General features: G+C 44.8%; 1 protein-coding gene across 12 annotated transcripts in view; it reads left to right on the top strand.

Annotated features, from left to right (window-relative positions):
- LOC120614244 (uncharacterized) overlaps positions 1–20,594 on the top strand; it is a 183,930-nt gene that overhangs the window by 62,493 nt on the left and 100,843 nt on the right. For 8 of the 12 annotated variants that reach the window (XR_005655897.1, XR_005655895.1, XM_039877041.1 and 5 more), the window contains 2 exons: positions 6,541–6,628; positions 8,090–8,237. Coding sequence is in view for 9 of the 12 variants with exons in the window: in XM_039877041.1 (XP_039732975.1) it covers positions 6,541–6,628; positions 8,090–8,237 (236 nt within the window). In the remaining 3 variants the exon portion in view is untranslated. Of the gene's footprint in view, positions 1–6,540; positions 6,629–8,089; positions 8,238–11,458; positions 12,077–15,102; positions 15,996–19,296; positions 19,862–20,594 lie in introns of those variants that run through there. The other 4 variants (XR_005655898.1, XM_039877038.1, XM_039877040.1 and 1 more) reach the window with 3 other exon arrangements.

Below are 20,594 nucleotides of genomic sequence, written 5' to 3'. Positions count from 1 at the left end.
CCCACCCCCACTCACGCCTTCGGTGAGGGCGACCCCTGCGGGCGGGCGGCGGGAGCCGCGCGCTCTGTCAGTCTCCTCGCCCAGGTTCGGGGGCGTGCCCTCCCGCCCCTCAGGCTGTCTCCTCAGCTCCGCTCCCTGAGGTGGACGGAGCCTTCCGCCAGGACCCGGCCCCGCGCCCGCGGTGACACGGTCAGGGGCACCCGAGGAAGCGTCCGGAGCCCAGGTAAGGCCGCGGCGGCGCCCCAGGGTCTGAGAGGCGGGACGGGGCGACAGCGCCTCAGAGGGTCGCCTCCCGGAGCCGGCCTCCTGCAGCGGTGACAGACGACACCCAGCCCTCCCGGGCGCCCAGGCGACAGCGGCAGCCGCAGCGGCAGCGGCCACCGGCGCTCCTGACGGCCGGATGCCGCGTGCGGTGGTGGGCGTGTCGCGGAGCGCCGTCCCGGCAACTTGTGGCCCTTCCCCGCCAAACGCTCGGCGTCGCGCTGTGCGGGCGAGCTGTGCCCCAGAGCGCGCGTCGTCCGCCCGTCCGTAGTTCCAGAGAAGACACCGGAAAGCAAGCGGGAGGAAGAGGCCCGCGGGACGCCCGTCGGAGAGGCGCCCGGGGAGCCGGGGGTCAGCCGAGGACGCCGCAGGATCCCTCGGCGTCACGGTTCTGTGCCCGCGCTCGAGGCGGTCTCGTCAGAGTTCTGAAGGACGGTGACTTCCAAGCTGGGTTCTGTAGTCGAACCATTCGTGAAGTTTAAGGGCAGAATGAAAACGCGTTCTCATACACAAGGGGGCAAACGTGCACTTGCCGCGCAGCCGCCCTGTGTTTGAGAAAGCCACCCGGGCGTGCGCTCCGACAAAACGCCGCAGCGAGTCAGAAACGGGAAAGACGTGCGATCCAGAAAACGGGCCCAGGCGGATGTGAAGGGAACCCCCGCGAGGAAGGACTGCCTTCAATTTATTTATCACAACCCCAAACCTTTAGCTTTCGTGATCGCTTTCACCATCAGACAGTTTTAAAAATAATTTCGTTATACAGTGAAATTATGTTTTAAAAGTTTTTAAGAAGGTTAAACTAACATTTCTGTGAAAGTGATGCAAAGTAAAAAAGTGGGGGACACGCAGCTCGTACACTCCCCCACCTAATGCTAGAACACCTAACAGACACTGCCTGGCTTCTTTAGGGCACCTCTTGGCGAAAGGGAATTCGCTACATTGTGAGCAGGCCTGTTCCACTGCTTAGAGATTTCTACTATGAAAATTCTCTAAGTGTTAGGAAGTCCTTCTGTTCTTAATATTGCCTGCTTGTGTTACACTGAAGAAGTCTGATTCTACCTAGATAATTTTAAGCTTTGCCATCCATTTAACAAACGAAAGGGGATACCCCTTTAAAGTGGTATCAGAGATTTAAAAGATGACTGCCTTGAAGACAGATGTGTCATCTTTAGTCTTCAGCATCTTCATTTACTTCCACTTGGTTTTCAGACAGTGGTTCTCTTGTGAATCTGCGTTACTTCAGTATTCCCCTCCATCCAAATAGATTAGAAAATTCCGTATGGTGTTGGATAGGTGAGAGAGAGAGTGGCAGTGCCTCCCTCTCATCTGAATCTCCTAGTGCCCTGGAAGACAGTATTCCTATTTAAAACACTTATCAAATTGTTGATTTAAGTTGAGCCTGTGGTCAAATAAAACTGGAGATTTTTGTTTCTTGTCTCTTTTTTTATTTTTAATATGAACTGCCTTTAAACCAGTTTTTCTCTCCTATACTCAGGCAGTTGATTCTTTTAGACCCAGTACTATGAGTTGATTTGTGTACTCCCAAAGGTGTTGAAGTCTCAATACCCCAGTACCTGCGAATGTGACTATATTTGGATACGGGGTCTTTGCCGCTGATCAAGTCAAAGTGAGGTCATTAGGATAGGCCTAATCCAATATGATTGGTGTCCTTATAAGAAGGGAAAATTTAGACATAGAGACAGATACACATAAAGGAGAAATAGTGTGAAGACACAGGGAGAAAGCCATCTACAAGCCAAGTAATGCCCGAGGCTACCAGAAGCTAAGAAAGAAGAGTGGAATAGATTCTCTCTCTCTGCCCTCAAAGGAACCAGCTGTGTTAACATCTCGGTTTTGGACTTCTAGCCTCTAGAACTGGGAAAAAATACATTTTGTGGTTTGAGCTACCAAGTTTGTGGTTCTTTGTTATGGCGGCCATAGGCAACTAAAACACCCAAGGTACAATTTTTTAAAACTTTTTATTTGGAGATAATAATAAATAATAACAGAGTTGCAAAGATCATATGGAGAGGTCCCATGTATCCTTCACCCGGTTTCCTCAGTGGTTACATCTTACATAATTTTAATACCATATCAAATTTGCATTCATTCAATGTGTCTACATTGCTCTATGTCATTTTGTCACCATCACAGATTCCTGCACCTCAGTCAAGATACAAAACTAGTCCATCACCACAGAGATCTCCTCATCCCACCCCTTAACAGTCACACCCACGGCTACCCTCTACCATTCCTGACCCCTGGCCACCATTATTCAGTTTTACACTTCTATAATTTTGTCTTTTCAAGAATGTTATGTTAGTGAAAGTGTGATTTTTTGAGGTTGGCTTTGTTCACTCAGCATAATGCCCTTGAGATCCACCCAAGTTGTTTCTTGTATCGATAGTTGATTCTTTTTTTTATTATTATTGCTGAATAGTATTCCGTGGTATGAGATACACCAAAGTTGTTTAATCATTCATCTATTGAGGAACATTTTAGTTGTTTCTAGATTTTAGCCATTACTAATAAAGCTGCTGTGAATAATTTGTACAGGTTTTCATGGGGACATGCATTTTCATTACTCAAGATAAATGCCCAGGACCGTAATTGCTGGGTCAAATGGTAAAGGCATATTTAGTTTTTTGAAGAGACTGCCACACTTTTTCAGAGTGACTGCATCATTTTACATTCCCAGTAGCAATATATGAGAGGTTCCATTTCTCTGTATTGTCACTATTTAGCAATCCAGTAAATGTGGAGTAATAGCTCATTTGTAGACCTAGTTCAATTTTTGAACTTAATTATATTAAGTTTTTTCATATCTATTTAGGTCCATTCTTCTACTTTTCCTGAATCTCTTAAATCTGCATTTTGCTATATTGACTGTCTTTTCCAGGAAGCACGATGTTTGGAAGAATACAGATCTGACTTCAGTTCTCTGCTTCGTCACATATGAGCTATGTAACTTTGGGCAGCACGCTTAACCTCTTTGAGGCTTATTTTCTCTCTCTGTGAAAATATTGCTCTAAATAATTTTGTAAATATGAAATAAGATAATATAGGTATACTGTTTAGTAGATGGCACACCCTCAGTAGATGCTACTTTCTTTCTCTTCTGTTTTTTCAACTCATCAAAAATGTGGACCAGACAAAACAAGTTCAGAATCTAGAAGTGGAGACCTCTCTTCATTCATTAATCAGATAAATTAGCATTTAGAAAATATCTTTCACTTAGATTGTAAAAATTAAGGAAATTTTTCTTTACCTTTTAGATTATACCCTGGGAAGATTCTTATTTTAATTGCTCATTGAAATTGATCATATTTTGAAGCCTTTAAAACTAGAAATATAGAGCATAACTTGGTTAGAAAACATGGAATTGGTATGTAAATTCTGACTCAAATCTTTTTACATCAGCGTGATCTGTGTAGCTCAAGAAACAGAAGTCTTCTGGAAAGACTGAAGAATTTATCATTGTCATTCAGAGGATGATGATCAGCAGCCAAAGTCTTTGGAAGTGTTTCATGCAGGGAAACTTGCTGAAAACGTTCAGATTGGAGTGGGTGTGATAGGGATTTTGGTGCTATTCAGTGGCATTAGGCCAAGGGACTCGGGGTCAGCTACGTCATGCCTCAATCCCCAGGCTTCCTGTTCCATGAGGTGTCCTGATAGATCTATACACACAGATAATAGTGGCAAAAAAAAGGAAATTTAGTTTATTTTCAAAGCTCTGATTAGGTGACTAGAATACCAAGCAAAAGACCCAAGGAATCTTCCCTCTTTCTGCCCTCCTCTGTCAAACATCAAACCGGAATGTTCTGGATTTAAGATAGAGCTGGCTAGGCTACCACTTTTTCATAAGAAAAGAAAAATTACAGTCAAATGCAATTACACTTTAGCCTTCAAATTATACATGTGGTTTATTATGTAGAAGAAGATGGAGAAGACAATTTGTCTTCAAATCATCTACTTTGACCCCTACTTACCTCCCAGGATTGTTCTGAGAGGAAGCTGGACAGAATCAAATGCCTACTATTTCATTACCAAACATTTATTTGCATATTTATGTGCGAGAAACTTTTTTTATGTGAATATGATTTTTAATTAAAAAATACATGTACCAAATTGGCATAGTAAAACATTCAAGAATTATAAAAACATATGTAAATGAAAAGTAAGCCTTCCTGATTCTCCAGATCTCCAGTCCACCTTCCCTAAGGCAACAGATAAATTTAAGAAATATTTTATGTGTCATAACGCTAGGTGCTGGAAATACAAGGACAACAAGATATACACAGTCCCTGCTGGTAGTGTTCTAAGGGAGAGAGAAACCTGAACATATAATTACAGTAGAGGGTGATTAGGGTTCTGATAGGGAATTCTGGACACTCTCAGATATTAGAGGAGAGAAGCATGCATAATTTAGTGCAAGAGAGGTAAGGTAAATTGCCCTAAGTCACAGAGTTTGTAAATTACAGAGACAGGATTCCTGAACCAAATCTGTTTGAATCAATGCTCATATTTTCCCAGCAACCGCTTGCAATTATCAGTGGGGTATTCCATTTTCAGTTTCACTTTATATCATGTCTCAGGAGAGAAATTTAGTAGCAAGAGGGAATTTCCCAGCTACAGAAAGACAGTGCTGGGCAAAAATGTATTAATAATGGCTATTTCATGGGAAATTTTATTTTCTTTTGATGTTTTACTTGGCAGGTTTCCAAGAATGGGTAAAGCTATGTTACTAGTAGCTCAGTCTGCGTTTAAAACTTTCAGCCCCTACATTTAGCGGGATATTTTGAGCAAAATATACTAAGACATGTTAACTTTTTAAGTTAACACACACATACACTATACTTTTTTGTTTGTTTTAGGAATGGGCTACGTGAAAGAGGTTCTAAGTTCAGTACCCTTCGTAGCACCCTGTTCTGGGCAGGCACAGACAAAGAGTAGCCTTTGTAGTCCAGGTCATGAGAGGGCAGACTGGTGTGGAAACTCTGAATCAGGGATCTGACGTCAGCAGATGAGTAGGTTGCCAGAGAGCACGCGGTTGGTTGGGAAACAGGAACACTCAGGAATCTTCTTTCATTCAATTTCATAATTGCATAAAGGAATGGAAATGTCTGCCCCGCCAGCACAGCCTTGTTGCACAACTCCAGGGGACTGCTGTTCACGTGGAATATATAATGGATGGGGCCTCTGGAGGTGTGCAAGGTGTGGACCTATGGCCTACTTACCTCCCGGGATTGTTCTGAGAGGCTCAACTCATACAGTGACTATGAAAGGACTTTATAAACTATGAACCTGTCAATATGTGTGAATAATAACCACAATAGTTGTTATTTTCCTGGCCAGCTCTGCCCCTCGAGCAAAACGCTCTTATCTAGTTTGAGAAAGAGAAAACATAGCCCCTGTTATCTGGGAGCTGGCCTGGCACTCACAGTGACTCTGTGAAGTTCTGTTGAATATAAATGTGTTCAGAGAACACCAATCTAGACAAGACCGCTTTGAGACTATGTTAGAACAAGAAAAGATAAGACCACTGCATGCTCACGTCTGAACAGACAGAAATAAGAAATAGTCCAAACCAAAAAATGAGCAAACATCGCCCTTCGCTGACTAATAACAAGTGGCTGCTATTTCGTTACCAATTGCAGCTTTAGCTTGATTTCATTTCTCTCACTGTCTAGATAAGAATTAAGATGCCCAGTCAGAATTCTCTCTGCTTTGGGACAGCATCTAAGGTACCCGTTTCCTTGAATGCTCCCCAAATCATGTAAGATAAACCACAAATCCTGTCATAAGTTCTTTCTAATCCTCTTACTAAGATGTCCCATGCTTCCCCATGGTATGCATTTCTCCTCCTTGCAGTGAGTCAGTAACCAGCTTTCTAGAACTGCGGATGTGCTCCCGGTGGTCTGGAGAGAGGACATTGACAAGCTTGTGGAGCAGTTATTACCCAGACAGAAGCCCTCACTATCTGCAACTCAGTCAGAAAGCTGGCTCCTCTGACTTCTCCAGGGATTTGCTTATGGTCTTGGTTCTGTTTTGGAGCCCAGAACTCCTGGGAAAGAGATTCTGGCTGGCCATAATCTCATCCTTCAAGTCCTTTGTAGATTATGGGGATATGGACGTAAGGTATTTAATCTCTAAAACAACAACAACAATAGCGATAACAGCTAATACTTATTTAATGCTCGCTATATGTCAGGCACTCTTCTAAGCGATTTAATACCAAAATACTGTTCACTAGATGCTACTCTCATTCTCATTTTGCAGATACGGAAACTGAGGCACCGAGATGTTAATTACTTGTGGAAGGCCCCACAGCTATTAAGTGGCAGAGCGGGATCTGAACCGAGGAAAGGTATTACCGCATCCTGAATCTGTTCACTGTTCTCACGAAGTGGTGTTAGACTTCTGAGAGATGGAGTGTGAATGATTTGTTACAGCTCAACATTATTAAATGAAGAGTTATTTTAAATGTGAGCAAAGATATCTTTTAAAGTTCAGTCTAGCAATCTTAAAGTGTTGATGTTTCTCTTTAATAATAGTTTACCAAAGTTTACTAGTTTACTGATGTCTTTATATACATCATTTTTATCCTTTAAAAATTCTTCTCATTATAATAACAGCACTGACTTGGGATATAATGACATTAACTGATTCATTCTAGTAGAAAAACATAGGGCTTTGGAATCAGTGAGTTAGAAGTCTCCCTCTTCATTAACTAAAGTTCATGACCTTGTGGGTGTTATGTAATCTCAATGAGCCTCACTTCCTTCATCTATTAAACAGTGAAAATAATATTTTTCTTAAGGGTAATATAAGAATTAAACAGGATTATTTCCATAAGGCTATACCCAATAAATATTAGTTTCCTTTCTCAAAATAAAGTAGTTGGGGCCTTGAAAACTTTAGTTTTAGTGAGAATTATCAGCCTGGTAAGATAATTGTCAAGACTGGCTATATAAAATATTGAAAAGTGATTGGAAAACTATATAGCCATGCTTTTGTTTCGAACGTGATCTCCATGGAGATTAGGGCCATATCTGTTTTGTTCACCAGTTCCCAGAACGATGAATGAATTTGATAATAATCTATGTATTGTCACTTTAGGCCAGGGAAGGGTGTCGTGGCCAGCTGAAGACTGCAATTTTGGGAATAAAAGCATGCAGGATTATCTGGCATGTTTAATTTAAGTTGCAAATTCATGTTTAAAAATAATTATAGTTCACAGAGGTAAAGTTATAAAAAAAGTACCAGATTTTAAAAAATCTTTGCGGCCAATATTTCAATAATTCTCTAAATTCTAGACTGTATCCAGTACAGTAGTATTTTCTATCACCTATTTAGAAAATTAAAAGTTTGTTAAACATTAAAAAAGAAACCATGTACAATTGAAAACATCGAATGGAAGATATTTTATTTCAAGCATAATCCAATATTAAGTTTATTCCTTTTTGTAGATTTAGCCTAAACTCAGTCATCCGATTGGATGAAGAAATCAATCTTAAAAACTGCATCTATGAAATGAAGAGATAGATGAAAGAAGTATTAAAATTGAAATACTAACTCCTTATACATAAGAAATATTTTACAGTCTACCAAATATAATATCAAGACAATCTTATGTTGTAATTATTATCCCTATTGAGATATGATGGGGTTAATAGATGATACTCTTAAAGTTCAGAACCAACTGAGAAGTAAGCAAAAGAGCAGTAGAGATGAAGACCAAAATGTGAACTTTATATTGAAATTTGGAGAGCATGCTTTAGATGTATTGGCAAGTGAGTGTACTGATCCTGTACCCACCTAATCACAGGAAGGACAAACCCAGCCTGCCCCATGGAGGCAGCCCTGTCAGTGTATTACTCTGAGGAGCAGAGTGTATTCTCTCTGACGCAGGAAGATTCCAATGAGAAAACGAAGAGAAAGAGACCAGTTACTGTGTTCCCAAACTCACAAGTCGGGTAAGACACTCTTCCTCTCCCCAGGATGGGGCATGGGCAGGTGTGTGTGTGTGTGCGTCGTGTCGTGTGCGTGTGTGTGTGTGTGGCGGGGGGGGGGGTGGATGGGGAACGGATGTGCAGAGAAGGGCTGGCTGTGATATCCCAGTGAAAGGACTCTCTTCTGGGGAGGAAAGATCCAGAATGGTGGGATGGTGGTAAATGTTCTCCACAACAATTCCTGTTTTAAAGAGAGGAAAACTGAGCCTCTGAGCAGAGTACTAGCCTCAGTTATTCCAACTGGAAGGTGGTAGGACTCAGAGTAAACCAGACAGTCTAACTCAGGTTCACTGCACCAGAGTCCTTGTGAGTGAGGTTTACGATATCGTCTCCGAGAGTTGCAGTGAAACTGGGACCCATGCCTGTAAAAGTCAGAGCCGAACAGCGTATATTTGCTGTTCCTGTCTATCTGCTTTGTGATGAGGTGGTGAACTCATTAGAACAAAGGCATTGTAAGTCTTTTTTATTTAGTGAGCACCTCAAAATGGTGCATAATCTGAATTAAATGCCGAGACACCTCAGTCATTAAAAAGCTTACGTCGGAGATGTAGCAGAGTGTACATATGTGTATGACATAGGTATTTAACAGCAACACCGTACACAGATTCAATGACTGACGTTCATGCTGCACAGTGGTTACTAGAGAGACAGTGGATGAGGGACCGAATCACGATTGTTTTGTGGAGTATGACCGACTAGGAAGAACTACGGGGAGATGCGATCTGAAGGTGCCAATCACTGGCCCTTTGCTAGTGTGATAAGAAGGAGGGGAGTCGCCGTCGAAGACTCTGGTATGTTTGACAGGGGGCTGCAAAGTCCTAGAACAGGAACTGTGCCTTTCAGGGCCGCTGGTGGGCGGGCGAATCACATCTGTCTACCACCCTCTGGGCAAAATGTTTTTAGAGTCAGTGCCATATTGTGAGTTTGTAATACTTACCTGAAATTCATGGGCAGGGGACAGAGGCTCTAAATATCTGCACGATGTTCCCACATATAAAACAGGGTCGTGCTTGGTCGCAAGCCCAGTCTTTTCTGGTACTGACGTTGCCTGCCCTTGCTGCAACCTGCTTTTCTCATTCATGAGGGGTACGGGAGGGATGAATGGGATGACGCCCTTGGAAGTGCTTCATGAACGTGACACATGAATTTCAGTTCTGAATCATGGCTCTGCTCTAAGGTTTTCTGTGTTCTGGTTTCGTGTCGTTTGCCGGTGAACACCGTGCTACATAGGCACATACAGACAAACGGCGTCTTTCCTGCCTTCCCAGGAGTTCCAGGAGAAGAGAGAACAGTTTTTAGAAGCTTAGCAATTAGTCCATCCTTGGATGTTTTCTTGTTAACATAGTTTCTAAAATGACTCTTCTGTGGGGACCTCAATAAATATTTCCGAGCTGACTAATGGAGTCAGGCCCATCAGGTAATTGGCCGTACGACTTTCACTCGTACAGTGTAGCATGTGACCTCACACATGAAAATTGGCAAAATGTGCAGAGTCACCCAGCGCTTTTAGGATCTGGTCGGGCAGTGAGTTTTAGTTTAGTCCCTCTTTTATGCCTGCTGTAACTTGTACTTGTTTATATAAGCTGGTGTGTAACATCTAAACTCTTAGCAAGAGCTTAACACTGTGGCTTTGAATGTAATTAAGTCGCAGCCTGTTTGAGGAGTTATTTTCTCATGCGACTCTCCCTAAACCTCATAACAGTGAAGGAATCCTAACGCCTCCATTTGCCTGAGACTCCGCTCACAGCACCAATGCAGCAGGTTTATGGGGTGCTTGCCTAGCTTCATGGGCGATTGCTTTGACTGTCGAGCTTTCCAGTACTATAAATCAAGCATATGTTAGTATTCAGAAAGTGTAAAGGTTCAGCATCTTCCCACAAAAACATCGTTGGAATTATTTCATTCATTAGCTCTTAAAAACAAAACGAATAGGATACCTGTTGATCTGTGAGATAAAAATGCCCCTTGAATCGCATACTAAGATGAAAAGATAAATACTAATGCCCATCCCTGGTGATGACGTGGAGCCTGGAGTGGGGATGAGGCCAGCTGGCAGGTGTTGTCTGAGCCAGGCCCCTGGGCTGGGCTGGGCCGCATGCGCCTTGTGACTCTACAGCTGATCATGGACCGTGGGGGTAAATGACAGCATTGTGTGAGAGTTCTGAGTCAGTTCTGTAGTAGGTTCTCATCCAAATTGGGCAGATGTACGAAAGTAATATAAAATGCTTGGGCACCAAGCTTTGGATGCTTAGGGATGAAGTAGGTAGACAGAGACCAAAGGAGCAATTTTTTAAGACAACGAGGAAATTGCTGAAGTAGCTTTACTGTGGAGGGGGCGGAATGGAGGAGTCTTCATCCCAGCTCATGTGTGCGCCAAGAGTAGACGTCTGGTTAACTGGATGGTACTCTGGGCCAGTAAAGATAGTCATATACGTGGACATATCTACATATTATGTTTATACACTACATTCATGTCTGCGTTACACACATGTATCTAGATCTTGCAGGCATTTATAACATATCACATGTATGTGCCTAGATATCACATGCATATAGTGCATGTATCTGTATGTTACACATGCACATTTATAAATTACAGGCATATATTACATGTGTATCTATATGTTATATGCATGTATCTACATGTTATGTTATTATATGTCATATCATATATCATATATCATATTATATATTATATATAATACTATATATTCTATAACATATATTTTATACCATATTATATATATTATATATAGCACACACATATAATATATATGACATGCATGTATCTGTATGACAGGCACACACAATACATGCATGCATATATATTACATGCATATGTAATATATTACAAGCATGTACCTATATATTACAATTATACATATATTACATGTATGTATCTAGTACATTAGCTTATATGTGTATATATATTACATGCATGTGTCTGTCTACTACATTAGCTTATACATCTACATTGTATAAAATTTAGAAGAATCAAAGGGCATGTAGTGAAGTTAGTCTCCACGCCCTTCCTTGCCTCCTCCTTTCTTTGTTCTAGATGATTGACCTACCCAAGTCCGAGCACATCTGCTCAGAACTTTTTCAGCTTCTGTGCTTTGCTGCTTGGCTAACTTTAACCTTACTTATCTTTCTTTCAAAGCCCGATGTTATCTGTTCTCCTCCAGTTTCTTTTTCCAGTTCTCCCTAACAGGCTTCCTGTGTCATCTCCCAGATCAGGGGTCCCCACCCCCCAGGCCATGGTTTGGTACTGGTCCGTGGCCTGTTAGGAACCAGGCCACACAGCAGGAGGTGAGTGGCGGGCTGGCTAGTGGAAGCTCCATCTGTATCTGCAGCCACCCCCAGCACTAGCATCGCCGCCTCAGCTCCGCCTCAGATCATCGGGCATTAGATTCTCAATGAAGCACCAGTCTCTGGTGCCAAAAAGATTGGAGACCACTGTCGTAGATGTCATTCACATTCTCTGTTCTCTGGTTTATCTGAAATCTCTGCTTCTTTGAGGCTGAGGTCAGACCCCTTTTCTTGGACTGCTCCACCCCATCGATTCCCTCCTCTGAACCCCAGGCCACCTAAGAGGGGGTTATCTGAGCTCTTGTTTCAGTATTCCAAAATGATGCCAACGTGTGTTAAGTAAAATGTAAAGTTGCATTATTTTTGGCTGTAAGTATGTAAATCTAGAAGAGGCAAAGAGATTAGCTCATAGCTTTCTGACATTATAATGACATTCATTAATGAAAACAATTTCATTAATGACGTTCATTAATGAAAACAATTTTAATACACAAAATCTTTCAAAATAAGGTCCCAGGGAGAAAAGAGTAAATGAGTCTGTGATGGGGAGAAGGTGCACACCACTGAATGTGCACACCGAGTCCTGAGTTATGCAGAGAAAGGGTCGAGAGCGTGACCTGGAGGCAGGCAACCTGGGCGTGAACCGTCTGTGTGACCTGGGCGTGAACCGTCTGTGTGACCTGGGCAGTGTGTATCATCTCACGAGCCTGGTTTCTCGACAAGGAAGTCGTTGACGCGAGTAGAGCACTCGGCACAATACCTGGCACGCAGCGTTCTGCGTTGTTGTCGGTGTTCTATCTATGCGCTATTGCGTGTGCTTTCTCTCCCGGGGCAGGCGGAATAGCTGCCCCCTTCCCCTCCAAATGTCAGCACCTACTCCCTGGCATCTCTGCATGTTACCGTACATGGCAACGGGGCCTTTCAGATGTGATTGGATCAAGGATCTTAAAGCAAGGAGATTATCCTGGATTATCCAAGTGGAACAGTGTGATCTTAAGAGTCCTTACAAGATGGAAGAGGAAGGCAGAAGATTCAGGGGAGGAGAGGAGAGACGGAATCAGTGTGAGCTGTTGTGAGAAGGATTTGACCTGCTATTGTGGGCTTCGAGGGAGGAAGGAGGGGCCACGAGCCAAGGAATACAGTGGCCCCTGGAAAGAAACGAAAAGGCGAGGGAATGGATCCTCCCCAGGGGCTTCCAGAAAGGAATGCTGCCCGTGACACCTAGCTTTTAGCCTGGTGAGACCAGTCGGACTTCTGACCTCTGGAAGGCAGTCAGTTTCTAAGAATAAATTTGTGTTGCCTAAGCCACGAAGCCGGAGTCATTTGTAAAGGAGACGAGTGGATCTTCCTCAGCTGGACTCTTTTATGAAGACCAGCTGTGCGTAGCTGATAGTGTCCAGAACAACGTTGGGTATAAACACAGTCCAATAAGCTGGGCAGACTGAGGGCCCCAGCAGAGAGGCACAGCAACCTGTACATCTCCCTTTCAGGTGGAGAAAAGGAAACCGGACTTAGCCACAGCCAGCTCTCCTCCTGCATGTGGCTGTCTATTACTGCAAGAGTTAAAAATACTGGGGAAATTCCCAGTCTTATCGCCAGGTCCAGATCCTAACTGGCAAGATCTTCATCTACAGCCCAGCCAGGATTTCCCCTTCAGGGTCCCTGCCTCCGTAATTACAGCCGGTTTACAAGACCAACAAGGATCTCTGCTGTGCATCGAGCACAATGTGTGGCAGGCACTGAGCTCCATGTTCTGCACACGACACCCTATTTCAGTCTCATAAACTCCTACGTGGTGAAAAGAGGCGTGGTGCCTTGAGTTTCAAACTTGAGGTCATGAATCTCAGTGGATCTTGAGTTTGGTGGGGAATGACCAGCAGTTTTAAACATAAAATACAATAGAAAATATCAATGCTTCGCATGAAGTAAGAGTAAGTATAGTCTCGTAAAATTTTAGTTTCGGTTTTATATAGATGGTGTGCACTGGGTTGTATTGTGCAGCATACATCTTACAATGGGTTATGGTAAAAAACAGTTCTTATAGTGGGTTATATTTAACAATGTAAAACCCACCAGTGAAGTGGCTGCGAGTACAGGCTCTAGCTGCAGGGCCACTGGGTTTGATCCCCGTTCATTTGACCAGCCCTGTAATCTCGACCGCGTTACTTGTCCTGTTTCCTCACCTCCTAGGGTCCTGTCTCACAGGGTCTTTTTGAGGACTAGAGTGGTCAGTCCAAGGGAAGGCTTAGGACGGTGCCTCAGTCTCTGGTGCTGTTAGTGTTACTTTCCCACTGTTACATGGTGAGCAGGTGGCAGAACTTGGCAGATCCCTGCTCCGTCTCATAAAGCCCAGTCTTGAATTTGAAGTCTAAGGAGATTTATGCTGTCGGTGGCCAGAATCTCATAATTAATTGTCATAATTTAGTATATCAGAACAGAACTGGAGACTACGTTGGTGACTGCAGAGTTAATGTCGTGAAGTGCAATCTGCGACTGTGACTCAGACCCCGGGGAGAGTAGAAGGTGCAGAGGTGCGGGTGCCTTCGTGGGGCCATGAATGCTCTGACAGTGTCCCCAAGGAAGGGCGCCCGCTGTGGCCCTGCACGGTGCTCGTGGACAGCAAGCAGCGTGTTTCCTTTAGTCTTCACGTGCGTGTCTGACCAGCTGGAGAAGCCAGACGTGTGGAACCAGCTCAGTGTCAATGATCAGGTCAGAAGACACTGCAGGCATCCGCCCAGTCCCTCCTCTCCTTAGGCCCCTCCCCGAGACCTAAAGAAGCCAGCGGGAGTCCAGCATGCTCAGGGCCTGTGCGAGTCACTTGGCGGCGCCCAGGTGCGCCTTCCCGTTCTGGCTCCCAGCAAGGAGGGGACGCAGGGACGAGGAGACTGGAGTACCCGAGCCCACCAGAGTATGTGCCATCTCTTATGAGGATTTGCTCCCCTGGTACGTTTTTCATATTTCATATGCTCTATGTTACCTTTGGCTTCGATTTTGAGCCCTCTGTTCATGAAAAGCCCTTTAGTGCTGCAGCCGTCATTAGGGAGGAAGCCCGGCGCGAGCGAGCGCTGTCGCCGTTCCTGGCCATGGCCCTCCTCCTGCACCAAGGGCCAGCAGGCGTAACCTGACTGAAAGGCGGTGGTTTTGAACCCTTAGGGAAATGCTGGGCTCTGTGTGGAAGGGGACTTGTCAAAACATGTGGCGTCATGGGGAACGCCGAGGGCACTGAGGATGCAGGGTTTGCATACACCCTCAAGAACTTGTGAAGAGCCGGAAGTGCGATGCCCCTGCCAAGGCAGTGTGTGTCCTTGGTCACCAGCACGCCGTCCTCGGCGGGCGGCTGCCACGCACCTAGGCTCCTGTCCTCGGCCCTGAGTCACTCATCACTGTGGCTGCCACCCTCTGGCCCTGCGGGAAGCTGTCACCATGCCATCCCATCGTAAGCACCCAGGCCTAGCCGAGGGCGCAGGGCCCTCCTGAACTGACCACAGCGTCGCCAGCACACTGCCCTTTCCTCTCGCAGGTCCAGAGATCACAGCAGAGACTTCCACTGGAAGGAGCAATAGCCACTTCCTCGACGAGGCTTACTATGCAAAGCAGACGGTGCCTGTCCTCCCTGAACAGGACACTGGGAACCGGAGCACAGGCGGGCAGGTCTCTTCCTCTCACACTTCCCAGGCTGCGGCCCCTTCCTCCGTGGCGCGTCCCCTCCTCTCACTGGGGACGAGGAGGGTCTCTGCTGGTTGAGCAGTCGCTGACTTCGGAGGCCTGTCTGGGATGCGGAGGAGCCTCATAAACACTGTGTCCTGTGGGCTGTGGAGATAAAACGCTGCAGTCTAGTTTCCCATCACTGCTATTCGTAAAGGGAAAACTTAGGAGGCGACTGATAGTTAAAAAGCAAACAGACATCTAAAAAAATATGAATGAATTGCAGAATAATCTGTAAAGCCAATGCTTTCAATCCCAGAATTTCATGAGAAGGATTCTCAGAACGCGTGTTAGCCCATGGGCTGCTCTTGGGTGGTAATGGTGGTTGTGGTCTGTGTGGCCTTTCTCCGGTCCGTCTTCTCAAACTTTCATTTGTCTTTTGTGCTGTCTCCACTGGGAACTAAAAGCACACATGCCGGCTGATGGACTCCTTAGCGCATGTGGGCAGCAGGGTATGTACTTTTGGAATTAGTGTCGTGCACGCCACCTTCTGGCCATTGTTGAGAAAGCAGGGAAATGGAGCTGGGAGACGGGGGCGCGGCTGGGCTGGGCGCACGCAGTGCTTTCTCAAGCCCGACATTCCAACCACCCCTGTCGCTAACGCTGGAGAGCCTGTGGCTTAGAGACGTGGTGTGGACTTTGGGACAGAATTTTCCTGCCCCTGATTAATGGACCTGAGCTGCCTTCTGTTCCCTCCCACACCGCTGTCTCCAGCCACCAGGCCCGTGGCCTGTGTGTCCTCTCTCGGGCACCAAGGTAAACTGCTACCTGACTTAGTATCATGTTAAAGATGTAAAAGATGTATTTTACATTTCTTTTTAACTTATTTCCCTTTAAATGTCACAAAGCACTTTCACATGCCTAATTTCATTGGTCTTCTCACTTTACCTTCTATAGACTTCCTTCAAAGACCATGCGGCAGAATTTTCTTCAATTTTAATATACATCTCTCCCGTCCCATATCTACATATGAGAGATACTTTTTAAAATAAAAGAAAACTCAATTATATCACATATATTACTTGTAATTCAAAATATAAAAATATGTATATTTGACCTCTAAATGATTAAGTGTCCCAACACATACTCTTTCTAGAGGTTCTTCGACTGTTTAATTCCCGTTTGTACAAGTTTTAAATCTGCAGTAAGTTCCTCAAAGATATTCTTCCTTCCTAATGAAAAAGCCCTTACAGTGTTTTGAAAGCTCCTTGGGATCCCGGAATGTTTTCATTAGTCTAGATGTGGTCTCTGGATTCAGAGGAGGTAGAGACTGAAAATCAGACTCACCCTCGTGGGACGGCAGCCCCTGATGGGAGAATTTGTTTATAACAATGGAGCATCGTCTTTGTGCTATGTTGTCATTAGTTCAGCCTGCAGATCACCTCTGCAACCAAGTACTCATTTCAGGGTCTGCTTTGGGAGAACCAACTGAGAAGCCAGGTTACTCAAAGGATCATTCAAGTGGACATTTAAAAGGTAATAGTAATGGAGCAAATAAAGGAAACAGGAAGTACAGTCTACAAGGAACAGGCAGAGTATTGCTCAGCCAGTGCCTGGTGCCTAGTGACAATTCGGTACACATTTGTCGAATGAATAATGCGTGGGGCGCACTGACCCTGCACAGCCCCGCTGTTGTGGATTTCAGTTTCCTGACTTAGGAACTCCTTGAGGGGTCATTATGATGCCCACTGTGTGACATCTATACTACACTGACCTGACAAATAAGAATGCTGAGACAGATCTAATAACAAGTTGAGGCCAGAAATTACCGCTGAGTGGGAAAATCAACTGTGCGGCTTTGAATTTTCTATGGAAGGAAAGGTTTGACTATTTACTGAAAACTATCAAAGTGGAACCAATCATTGTCTGAGGAACCTCAGCACAACACCCCAAGCCCAGTCAAGGCGACCTTCCTTGCGCTGCCCTTCAGATGTGCCCAGAAAATCTTCTCCTGGTGCAGTTACTTTAATGGAGTGTGGGGGTCTCCCTGTCACTGCACTTCTTTTGTATGAAAGGGCTTTAAGTTAAAACGTTACTATAAATTCACTAAGAAGTGCACTTACAGCTTTAATATTTGTGTTCCCCTGATGCATACCTACACGGTTCCTGAAACGAAGCAGGACATAGGCCGTTGATTAACTTTAAACACTAGCTCTAAATGAAACAGCATATTTGTAGGTGAAGAGTTGATTAATGTCGAACAGGAAAACGAGGTGAACTGATGGAAATATTCACAAAGGAGTTACACCTCAGATGCTGAGTTTCTAAATGTAATGGCTTTTCTTATCTCTATAATGAAAATTGTCATTAGAAAGATAGCAGAGTGGCTTGTTACTGCTGATAATGAAATAAGACTTGAGACACTTGAGAGTGTATTCATAAAATTGCATTTATTGGTAGAAAGGAAAATGATCTCATTTATGTTTTAGAGAAATTCTAAGGTAAATGTTAAAGACAAAGATTCTGCTATATTATTCTAATACTTTAAAGCATATATATAGCATAGGCCACTTATTTTTAGATGGCTGGGTACCATGACAAAGGACACTTTACAGTTAAAAATTTGGTTTTATAGTTTTATAACTAAGAGAATCGTATAGATCCCAAAATACATAATTTGGTATATGTATTTATTTTAGCAAAAGAGTCTCTCGTATCATCGACAGACGAGCTAAGTTCCGCCATCCATCTCTATTGTTTTATTTTTGCTTTACTCATGAACAGAAATGAAAAGATTAACCAACATTCATATCGAAACTCAAAGAGCTGGTTGTTAAACTTTATAGTACACCACTGCACCCCTTCCTCCCACCCCCAGCCCTCATGCCATCTGCCCCCACCTGTGCTGAGCGCTCTGACTATTGTGCAGACAGGGGAGGTCTGTTTTTCAGAACAGGTGTTCAAAGTGCTCCAGGGTCTTTTTCACACTCTACTGAGTGTGTTCCGGCTTCTGTTGAAGAGGGAAAATGTAACTTCTGGTAGATCAGCCCACTACATCTAGATGTGTTTTCAACACACCATCTGCAAGTACAGAGAACATTGTGGCGACATCATTGCTCATAGGAAGCGTCGTTGCATTCGATAAGCCCCTCTGAGGAGGCACTCGGGTGTGAGTGGATGGACTCAGGGCTTGGTCTGGAAGGAGACGGGAGACGGAAGCAGGGCCGAGCTGCTCTAACGAGAGAGGAGAGAAGGTCGTAGACACTGCGGGCAGAGCCGGAACAGGATTTCTAGAAAGGTGTTCCCGCTCTTACATTGCTTACTTCAGTCTCACCGGAATGAGAGGGTAGCAGAGCGAGGGAGCAGAGAGCTCGGGAGAGCTCAGCAGAGGCAGGACATGATAGCAAGAGGAGAACGAGAGAAGCGGACACCGATGAGGTGATGGTGCAGGGGCAGGACGCACACGATATTTCTTCTTCATGGCGCGAGGGCTTGGGCCAACTTTTAAACAGAAAAGGGTGATCTCAGAAGGCCCGGGAAGACAGACACAGACATCGGTTACACACATCAACCCCAGACCGACGTTCTTTTTTGTAGTCTGTCCCTTTACACGTCTCCTCCCCCTCACCAAATGGCACAGTATCAGTATTCTGTAAGATCTTGCTTTAATTAAAGTGATGATCATGTTATGTGTGCATATGACTGAAATGAGACACTCTTTCCCGGGACCACACTTATGTGATTTAGTGTCGCTTTTATACTAATGCCTCAGAGACGGGCTGGGCCAGCGATTCAGCCTTCTGCAGCATCCTGCTGTCCCCTGTGGTTTTCAGCGGGGCCAGCGTGTATGCCTGGTCCTTGCAGGCTTGACTCTCAGCTCTTCACAGTGGGGAAAAGGCACTGAGGAGTGAAATCTCTTCCCGAAGCGAATGTGTGCACCTGCCAGCCAGACGGCCGCCCAACACAAGCGGCAGCGGTCGGTCCTTCCAGGGCTCATCCCCCCCACAGACGGCGTCCATTCCTGACCATTAACATGCCTCACTAAATATTTCTGTTTCTTCCTCTCGAGGACCATGATGCCACTGTGTAGCATCCAACCTTCAGACCCACACGTGCATTTAGTAGGAACTCTAAGTCAGAGAAAGAAACGAGAAGCAAACGATTCGTCATCATTTCCCTCTGCCTCTCAGATAAACAGTAGTACAGCGCGAGTGATCGGGAAGCCCAAGTGTTTCAACTGAAACGGTGGCTTGTAACTGCCACTGAGTGCGTGTGCGCGACGCCCCCGCTTCACACAAGCACTCTCCAGAGACGAGGGAATGCGCTCGGAACTGTCAGAGGGCACAGTTCTCTCCTTCATCCTTTCCATGCTCCTCTGAAGGTGCACCCTGCAGGTGACATTTGGAAATGGGAAGGGCACATGACTTGTGAAGGAGAGCCTACAGACATTTTTCCGTGAAAGTGCACTTCAACAAGCTAGCCACTGGATGTCACTGTTGTCACACAGATGGAAGCAAATACGGTTGATTCTTAGGAGGTGGAGTTGGGTGAAGGTGGCATCTGGGAGATGGCTTCAGGTCTGTAGCAACACATCTGTTCATAAATTAATTCAAATAAAAGACTTCTCAATGCAATCTAATTACCCTTCTTATTCTGCAGTTCGAAGAACATGGAATCATGCAGGTGTGTTTTGGAGATTCGTACTTGGGTTATTTTTTTCCTATATCATTACTCATTCATCTTCTTAAGAATTTAAGTTACAAAACCTAAAATACTGTCTTTTCCTTTTCTATTCCATTTGTTTTTCAGAACTTCTCAGTATATTCTCCTGTTTCTGAGCCTCCACAGCTTTGCCGAACCTGCTTAATGTCACTCAGGAACTGATTTTTCCCCCGTTGGTATATTTTACAAGTCTTGTGTTTTTTAAAAACTACTTTCACAGGAAGCTGATCTAACTAAAGGAGAGGCAGAGTCCCCTGGGAGCAAAGGAACAGTCATTTATGTTCTTCGGCCACCACAGGCAGAGGCCGGGCCGTCGTGAGTGGTTCCTGGGAGACTTCTCTGCAGGCTCCCATGGTCAGGGGAGAAAGATGGCATGTCCACTGTCCCCTAGTCGCCATCTTCCTGCTCGCCCTCAGTAGCTCCTTAGCTAGCGCTGCTTCTCCTCGTGATAGGGTGTCATGCGCCCTCCTGACACACGATGGTAGCCTGGACTCCTCATTCTTCCAAATGACGCATTTGAGGGGTGTCTCAGGCAGCACGCATGGTCTAAGGGCTCAGTCTCTGGGTAAGACAGGCCTGGGTTCTGATCCTGGCTATGCCACCCGGTATGAGTTTGGTTGTTTACTTAATCTCTCTGGCCTTTGC

Source organism: Pteropus medius, unplaced genomic scaffold (genome assembly GCF_902729225.1).
Source record: "Pteropus medius unplaced genomic scaffold, Ma_sr-lr_union100, whole genome shotgun sequence".
NCBI lineage: Eukaryota > Metazoa > Chordata > Mammalia > Chiroptera > Pteropodidae > Pteropus > Pteropus medius.
This window is presented reverse-complemented; position numbering and strand designations above follow the sequence as displayed.